The 10,136-nt window shown below is 33.5% G+C and overlaps 1 protein-coding gene across 1 annotated transcript in view; it reads left to right on the top strand.

The window, feature by feature from the left end:
• Positions 1-6,987: 6,987 nt before the first annotated feature.
• Positions 6,988-10,136, top strand: part of LIN28B (lin-28 homolog B) — a 115,847-nt gene continuing 112,698 nt past the window's right edge. Inside the window, exon 1 of the mRNA XM_054024099.1 lies at positions 6,988-7,036. Within this exon, the coding sequence (XP_053880074.1) occupies positions 7,003-7,036 (34 nt within the window). The 5' untranslated portion in view covers positions 6,988-7,002. The remainder of the gene's footprint in view (positions 7,037-10,136) is intronic.

Genomic DNA, 10,136 nt, shown 5'->3' with positions numbered 1-10,136 from the left:
CCTTTCAGAAAGGTGTGGTTTTTTTGTTTTTGTTTTTAACTACAATTACATTTTAAAATGCTCTTATATCTCTGTGTGTGTATGCATGCTATTTAGGACAGTTATTTTTAATAATTTAATCCTGTTAAATGCATCTTACATCTATCTATCATCACTATCTATGTTACTAACAGTACTTCAATGCATAAAAGGTTTTTTAGTCTGGCCACAACATACATATATAGATTGTTAAACTGGTGTTGAAAATATTTGCACGCTGAGCATTATTTTTGTAACTCAACACTGACACTGATTTGTTTAGTAATATTTTAGATGTTCTACCACTATTGTACATACTTCATAATAAATTCTTGCATGTGCAATCATTTTTGTAAGAAAATAAAATTCAAGATGACAGTTTCTAATCTCCAAGAATTTAATATCAGTAATACCATTCTGTATTCTCATTTTAAATTAATAAACAATTTCAACTAAAACAGACAAGAACTACCATTGCATTATTTTGTTCAATAACTTCTTTTAAACAATGACTCAGCAGGAATGATTATTATATGGAACTATTTTATTTTACAATTAGGAAAATTTTGCATACTCTGAACTGTTTATGCTGCATTACCCACACTTATGTGAAAAGAAAATGTCAATATTAGATTGACATTAGTGCTGTAAGCACTGTCTTTTGACAAACCACACATTATACCATTTTACTTTTAATATGTTTTCTTTAGCTTGGTTGCTTTATTCCTGGTAAATTCCTAATATTCACACCAAAAAGAAGACCTATGAAGGAGCTGAATTTAAGCTTGTGAATCTGTTAGTCTCCTAAAGGATAATTCACTAATAATAATTACAGAAAAAACTTGGTGTTTTACAGATAAATTGCCTGTATAAAAGCAACAAAAGTAGTGTGGGGCGCAAAGGATGTAGCAGAGGTGAAGTGTTAACTCCGTGAAGAGTAAATATTAATTTGCAGTACAACAATGAACTTAGAAATGCTTCTTTAGAATCTACAACCAATCATGCTGAAACTTTTACAGAAGTATATGAATTTTTTTAAACATATAGAATATTTTTCAAGTAAAATTTTAAAAAGTAGTGCAATACATATAGAATAGCAATTTCATCCACTGAAGTAGTTTTAACATGGTTACGTTCAAATTGGCTAAAAGTGCTTTTTATTACCTGATTGCAAATTATACGTTATGCAGTTTACAGTTTCATTTTATTTATAGATCCATATTCTAATTTTGGCTTAATAATTATATTTACATTGAGGCTCTGAGTTTAGGGAAAGGTTACAAACACAGATTTAGAATTATATTCAGTGTGATGTTCATATCTGATTTATACTGTAGAGGACAAATCCAATGTAGTGTCACTATGTGGAATGGAAGGGTTGTACAAGCTAAAAGCTGAATAATTTTAAATTTACAATATTGCCATAACAGCTCTTATTTGACACACATCTTTCCAACATTTATTAAGCATTATTTCATTTGTGAGCAAATATTATTCTTAACGATGGCTTCAAAATGAATATAAACCACAAGTTTAAGATACATTTACATTTGTTTAACTTTTTAATAATTTGAATACAAATTAAACCAATGATCATAAGTAGGCTTTTCAGAATTAGATTTTTTTTATAACTGATGGATAATATTTATTTTTAACTTTTTTTTCCCAATTGTTATCTATTTAAGTTTTCATAGTTGCAGGAAACTATGGGGGTGTCTGAGAATTAATAATAGTAGATGCTGAGATTTAAAAAGTTAAAGCTGTATAACTGATTCAATCAAATTCTGATAAATTCTCAAGAAGCATTTTTCTTACTCTGCCTATCTGTAAATTTTGATTGTCAGTAGAAATAGTTTTTCGTTGGTTTGTGTGTGTGTGTGTGTGTGTGTGTGTGTGTGTGTGGTGAAATCACTGTTGACATTTGCCAATAAAAATCTAATCATTCAAATCCTAGTAATAAACTATGCAAAATATCTAATAAATTTGGATTTTCTTATTTGTTTCAGTCACAATTACTCAACTTATTGTCAACAAAAGAACAATATTAGCTACTTCTGGAGATAATCACTTTGAAAGCTAGTTCAGTCCCATTAAAAGAAGGTGTATTTATAAGTTCATTTGCTTAAGACAATGCAAATTACTCTAAATTTGGACAAATTAGCTTTAAATTACCGGTACTATTTTACATGTTAGCTGTAAATTTGAATGAAATGCTGAACATATGACAAGTAAATAAGAGACTAAATAATTGCTTTTCAAAATATTTTATGTTTAGACATATTTCTGTACCCTTGAAAAATAAAATTGGTTACAATCGTATGAAAATATGGTCACTATTCTGTGTTACGGAATTTTTTTAAATATACAAAATATTTTCTACTTAAGATATTTTTCATATTCTTCTAAATACAGAACATATAAAATAGATAATATGGATTAAGAACAATCTCACTAAAAGGGAATGAGAAATGATTTTATTCAATTGTTTTTCTTTATGATACCATTATTGTCACTTTAATCATATGCACTAAAGTTACATTTTTATTTAATAGTAAAGTTTTAGCCTCGTTGATCTGGGGGTCAAAGCACACCATTTAAAAGAAACTAAAAATTAAATTGAATGGTGGTATTTCACTTTTAAGAGTCAAATGCTGGTCCTATTGGAGTTAGTGGCAGACTCCACACCATTGAGGTCAATGGAGCTAGTTATTCCCAATTTACATTGCTTTACTAGAACAGTTCAGAGTCTTGACGTCAATGGGAGCAGATTTTGTTCTTATGTGCTCCTGTTCCAACTGAAATCAAATGGGAGTCTAGTAAGTAACTGATTGAATGGGAGCAGAACTGGGTCCGCTGGTTATCAGAAATGCCTACATTATTGTGTACCACATAGTCCATCTTTACTCCTTTCATATGTCAGCAAAACATATCTAGAGAATATCACCAAGCTATTTATATTGTTAACCACAAAGGGTAATCAATTTAACACATAACAAAAGAGTCAAAGGTTCAAATCCGTAAAGAAAGATTAAACCTCTGTTTGCTGATCATTAAAACACAAAACAAAACCAAGTCAGTTTGAAGGATTTTATTAAAAAAAGTGTTTCAAGGTGAATTCTTGAATTTAGAAGATAATTAAAAGGAGTTACTTTTCCCACACCTGCTTTATCACTTCAGTTCCTAAAAATGTTTAGTGCAATGCTCACAGTATTTTGATGGGAAGAAAATTGTGAACAAAATTACACAATGTGTGTAATTAAACAAGAAAATGAAATCTAGTTTAATAATTTCAGAAGAGAATAATTCACAGGAATTGTGTTGGATCCTTAGCAAATTATACAATATAGGTAAGCCATTGGTTTGAGGATGTGGATCAGTTCCAGTATTATTCTATATCTTTTATTTCCAAACTTTTTCAGATGTTTTGGATTTTACAGAATGCAATTCAATTTCTTTGGTATATTTTAAATTGATTTCTGTATCTTACTTAATGAAATATTAAAAGAAAGTAAGGGATACAATACCAGAAACCTTTAAAAAACATTTTAATGAGCTTTAGACCCATCACTTAGGATTTTGGTTTAAAACTATTGATATTTCTAAAAATTCATAAACATGTTAGTATTGTTAAGTGTCAAGTAATTTGTTTGATTTAACATTCCTCTGCGGCATTTGCAACTAAGATAGTGCAGTATGTTGCTAGTGCATTCAATCAGAAGTTGAAGTGACTATAAACAAAAATAAACTGATTAGTCTGTGTTACTGTCCAGCAGCTGAATGAAGTGCAAAAGGTAAAGCATACACTATATATATTACTTAAAAAAAAAAAAAAAAAGTTCACAGTTTTTAAACAAAATTGTTTGTTACCATAAGGTCTTTTTTTTTTTTTTTTTTTTTTTTTTTTTTTAAAGAGTACCTGGCATTTTCTCTTAAATACTACAAGCTGTTTATTTTTAGGTGTTCACAATTTATCTAATTCAGTTTCTATGACAGGTATACCTGAAATCCTTAAAAAAAAAAATCCATCCTAGATAAGAGTTATAAATAGAAAATAAAGGAATGTTGTATCTTTTTCTGCCCCCATATGATATTTGCTCACTCGTTAGTAGTAACTTTTTATTATTGTATATTTTACTTTTGTGTTTTGATGTATTTTATAACTGTTTTAAACAATATAATATTAATAAAATATTGAGTCCACTCTTCCTCACAATAAAATCAATGTCCAAATTATGATTGATTTCAATGGAGGCAGGAGCAGGCTCATTGTCTTAAATTTTTGTTCTAGCTAATCTCTGAAATAGAGCAAACAACTTTCTATATAAACAGGCAAACTATAAATACCTGATTTTCTACCCTATACTATATATGCAATTTTTATATGGCAGTAAAATTGTTTAAATTAACCCTCTGCATTATCTGAAATCCAAAACACTGTATAATTTTGCTGTCATTGAGAATTTTGGGGAAAAATGAATGACTAGAGGCATACTGTTGCCTTTCACTGTCCAATATGAATGAATTGCCAAAGATAAACAAACAGTAAGTGGCAGAAACCCCCCCCCCCCTCAAATTATTGTATCTGTTATCTGTAACAAAAGTAAAGATTATTTCATAGGTATAATTTATAACTTTAACTTTCACTCTCCTTGAGTAGGTTTGATTTCCTGTTCTGTGATGATTGCATGGTATCTTCAAATATCACTTTATTCCTAGAACTAGTTTCCACTCAGACATGTTATGATTAAATGCCTATAGACATTTAATCAGGGTTTTAAAGCAAATAATAATTTCTCTCCAAAACCCTCTTACTAAGCTTAATTATTATATAATCCTTGATTAGTATTTATTAAATGATATTAGCAATGATGAAGCCTATTTAAATATGAATCTCAATTTCAGCACTAGCTGATCCCAATTTGCTTGAAATGTTTATATTGAAGTGTAGGAAAATACTAACCTATCACTGTTACCATTAGCTGCTTTAGGGCCCAAACCTGCTCCCATTTAAATCAGTGACTAAATTCCTATTGGCTTCAGTATGATGCAGTAGACTATATGACAACTAGTTTTTTGTTTAAACTATACAGTTTTAAGAATTAATTTAATAGAATTAAGATGTTCAGACTTTTGAAGTTCATTTTATAAGCTAGCATTTCTTACAATTAAATGTCAGGACTTCTATATCCTATTAAGAAACAATTAACACCAAGTCTTTTAGAACAGTTACATCCCATTTACTTTCTGTATAATAATCTATTATGATGCTTATGCTATCAACATATTTATATACGTGATGTTTACAAATACATTGAATGAAGTGACAAAAACAAGGGCTTTTTTTTTTTTAAAATCCTATCTAATTTTCAGGATGTACCAATCTCTGTAGTTACTGCAATTCTTAATATATTTCTTTTCCAAAGTACTTTATTTTGAATCCTCCCATAAACTAAACCACATCACTTGTCAAAGCCAGGAAAGGATCTCTTACTCTGTTTGCATATTTCATTATGCTGCATAAATAATGTAGCTAAATCCGAGACAAAAGCCACACAGCTGCAGGTTGGCAGAAGAGACAAGTAAAAACAGGGATTGGGCTGTAATAGCTGAAGGTGTAAAAGGAAGATTAGGTTTAATATTGAATTTATATACCGCTCTACTGGAAAACAAAACTTGCTATAGATCATCACAAAAAGAAAAACCGGAGACCAGTTGTTAGTGTTATTGCACTGCAAGGAAAAACAAGCTGGCTATCACCTTTTCTAGTTGCTGATGTTGTATAGAAGTGGGGTTAACTAGAGGATAAGAAGTTAATATACAGAAATTTGATTCTCACTTGTCTTTGGCTGTTCACACAGTGAGAGAAGGAAGGTGGAGTTTCCACATTTGTAGGAAAAGGCCAGAATCAACAGTCAGGACATGCTCTCCAATTGCAAAAAATCTCCATTTTCTTTAAAGGCAGAAGAGATTTAAGTTCACATCCCAAAACAACAACAACATGAAGTGGTTTATTTGCTTTGGATGGGTCTTACTTAAAGTAGAGTGTATAAAAATCAGGTAGAGGGAGACAAAAGGACATAGGCTGGTAGCAGGTGAGTTTATGCATGTTCAAATCTATTCATCTTCCTTGCTCTAAACAATCTGCACAGCCTGAGCAACAAGCACAGTGGCTTTCCTTGGGTGCCTCTTACTATCTACTATACATGACATTTTTGCTGGCATTATTATGATATAAAATCAGATAGATCCTGCTCAATCGGCAGTGGACCATAAATACACCTAGCACCAGCAAAGCCATATTGTGTGTTGGTCTCTGATCAAATATTTTTTGTTAGTTTATTGAGACTTTGTAAGTATTGGTTTAAAATGCAAATTATTGTCTGGGATTTTACTAGTATTAAAGGGAAGGCATTTTCCTACTGATACTCTTAGGTTGATACTAGGCCCTATAATGTTTAGTACAATTTGACCAAACATTTATTACAAGATACTTCCTTTGAAGTATATGTAAAGACACAAACTGATTTTTTTTTATGATTTAAAGTGTACAATTTAAGCATAGCAAAGCCAGCAACCACTAGTACTTGAGTTACCTATTGCGATGAAATATTGATAAGTGAAAACAACACCTTGCAGTATCCAGCAAATCCGTTTATTTTGTCTACTTCCTCATTAACTTTTATAAGAAGACTATTAATGGGGCAATGACTTTAAAGAACGGAGAAGCCCCCCCCCCTTTTTTTTTTTTTTTTGGTAACAGGCTGATTGTTACCTTTTGGTTATCTAATTGTGGTTCTGATGAGCTAGGTAAGTCGCAAACAGTTAAAAAGTTTACAGGTCACTTCACAGAGTCAAAGCCCTGGCATTTTATGGCCTTCTAATGAGCCGTTAAACTGGAGAAGAGGTAATTAAATACGGTGCTCTGGTACAATTTGCTGGCTAGTACTGACTTCAACTCTCTGATTTTAGGTTCCTCAGAAGACGATGAGGTCATTCAAGAAGGTCTCCTCAGGCCCAGGTCAGTCTTTTTTTTCTGTAAAGTCATAGAATCATAGACTATCAGGGTTGGAAGGGACCTCAGGAGGTCATCTAGTCCCACTCCTAAGTCTTATATGGCTGACTTTTCATATATGATTGGGGAATTGGTATTTGATAATTACTTTATGCCTCCCACTCCCACAAGAGAATGGACTGTAATGAACCTAAATTTCTGTCTGGAAAAGTGCCATTAGACTCGAAGAAAGAATTTCATTCATTTTTTTCCAAGGTTTGACTTTGGAATTCTTAATTGATCTGACCATTTGTAGATGGATTTTTTTTTTCTGGGCTGGAGGCAAAAACACAGTATACAATGTTTATTCCCAGGTGTCATCCTGTGAGCTTAAATAATGGATTTAAAGACATCTTGAAATACATTACAGAATTACTCTTAGGGATGGCTGTGACACACCATAGTTCTTCTAACAGGTAGTATTATTAATGATTTAAAAACGAAGTAGTTTTAAGTATAACAAACATATCAGCAAGTTAAAGGTCAGAGCCCATCCTTTAGCGATATTAAATTGATTTTTAATGCAGCAGCAGCAATGTAAACACGTTATCCTGCACAGTCCTCACATTCATAGACAATTCCTACCTATATCTATCTTTGAGGCAGTACTATACGTTGCCAAACACTTTTCTTGGCATATGAAACTAAAAAAAAAAAAACCTCAAAGTTCACTGATCTGTCAGGTTTCGTTAGGCAGTATCTATTGATTTTATTCCCTCGAAGCTGCGCTAACAAATCCGGTATTTCACTTTGCAAATGGTCACCTGGGAAACTCATTGCCCACCTACTCTCCCTACAGGAGCACCCGCTGTTCCCATTTTGGTTACCCATTTGTCCGCTGCCTGGCTCCTTAGAACATGTATTTACAATACCCGCGTCAGGAAAAGGGGTGATCGTATTCGGTTGCTTACCTTGGTTTCAAGGATTTGCGTAGTTGTATGCAGCCTGTGCCCAGCCCTGTTCGGGCTCTGTAGTGTTGTTGGGTGCTTTCCTGCTGCCCACTGAAGTTTAGTGGTTTGGGCTCTGTTCCAGTTGCTACTTTTTTGTTAGGCGCATGCCTGTTAGGGATCTGTAAGGTGCTCCTGACGTCACTCAGACTAGCAAATAAAAGGGTCGGGGGTGCTCTGGCGCTATCCTTTATCCCCCTCCCCGAGGCGCTGAACACATGCCGCTGGGTGAGGTTTATGCAGCCCAGTGGCACAATGCGCTGGGAATTCCGTGCGTGCTTAATCACGAACTACATCTTGTGCTTAAGGCAATGGCTTTGGTCATATATAGCCGTTCAGAATAGTCAGTGGGCAACAGGCGTCCATAGCATCCAGTTTCTCTGTACAATAGAGAGCTGCGTATGTATTTATATGCACCACATAATACAAACCCACCTTCAGATTATACCTCCATCTAGGGCCCGATCCTGCTCCCTTTGGGGGTGTCGCTGTTGACTGCAGATGGGGGCAGGGCTTGTCCCATAATCTCTATAGCAATATATTGTAGTATGTGCACATGCCGTTGCTAAAATGGGTAACGGAGACTGGTGTGTCTACCTGCTCAGTGGGCGGGACAGTCTTAAACACACACAGTCGCTCGCTCTCAACCCGAAGTTTGCTGCCATTGCTATGAAGTTTGAAAAAGCAATATGAGCTTTGAGAAGCAGCTGCAGTCTTTAATTCCTAAGCTTCTCTTCCTTTCCTTCGTTCCCGAAATGAAATTTAGGGAAGCATATACAATGTCTCCTTATGTGGCATCTATTTTGAATTTTTTTGACAGTGAAATGCAAGTGGTCTTACAACAGCGGGAGTCTTCAGTAGGGCTGGTTTTCCAAATATAACCACATTTTCCGCAAATTACTAATGTGGCGCCTCCTTAAATCTAACCATGGACGTAATCCTTATCAGTTGCAAATCCACAGCTGAAAAACTGCTAACGTACACGAGGCCACCGCCTGCAGTGAGTTCTAGAAGGGCTCTCAATGTCCTAATGCCCTTGGATTACATCTAGGATTAGAGCAGTGTCGGGTATTTTAATAATGCCTCTCCAAACCATCAGAGTTACAGGCAAAAATGCAGAGTGCTTTGTTAGCTATTCCGGAATATTTACAGTATCACTTTATCAACATTCATTTTATTTTTTTTACTATCAAATATTTTAAATCACCTATTTTAAACCTTCCTCCCCCAAACTCTGGCTATTAATTCAAACACCACCACCTATGGACGTAAAAAATAAAATATAGGCTTTAAGATCTGGAATATTTTAGTCAGGAATGAAGAGAAAATCGTGGTTCATAAATATTTGTTAACATATTCGAAGTTCAGACTTAAAATAAACATTAGGTATATTCCAAGTTCAGCTTGAGATGTGACACATCCTTTAAAAACATTCATTCATCAAGTTTTTATATACCTCACTATTTTCCACTGCAGTGTGACGTCAATTTTCTATAACAACGTGTTCAAAATACAACTGGCTGGAAAACTACCCATTTTTATGATTGAATTAAGTATTTAATAACTTTTGGAAAACAATGGAAATATTTAATAGTCCGTTAAATTAATCGATAATTAACAATACAATAATTAAAACGTGTAAATAGTGAAGGTATTGGCATAAAATGTTAGTAACTTAATATTCAAACATATGTATACAAGTGTATGTTTGAATTTTTCGTTGTTTATACTTATGGAGAGAACAATTCAATCGCAACGAGGTTTATTTAATTTAAATTTTAAAATAAGTCTAAGAAGCATCTTCGGTTAAGAAGTATAAGCTTTCCCCCCACAGTATAAGAAAAACTTAAGGTGGGGAGAAAAAATGATGTTCTCTCTCTCTCTCTCTCTCTCTCACACACACACACACACACACACACACATATATCACCGTAAACAACAGTGAAATGGGGAAAGAAAGATAGATTCCCCTTTTTTAAAAAAGTGTTTTATTCATTGGAACCGCTTTAGCTGATTTAGGGCATTGTTACATTTCCTCTCGCTGTTTTTCTACACACAGCCCAGGGTTCCTGACATTAGGGAGGCTAAGGAGGAATCTTCAAAGCTGAAGGAACAAGTAA

Source organism: Malaclemys terrapin, chromosome 3 (genome assembly GCF_027887155.1).
Source record: "Malaclemys terrapin pileata isolate rMalTer1 chromosome 3, rMalTer1.hap1, whole genome shotgun sequence".
Taxonomy (NCBI): Eukaryota; Metazoa; Chordata; order Testudines; family Emydidae; genus Malaclemys; species Malaclemys terrapin.
This window is presented reverse-complemented; position numbering and strand designations above follow the sequence as displayed.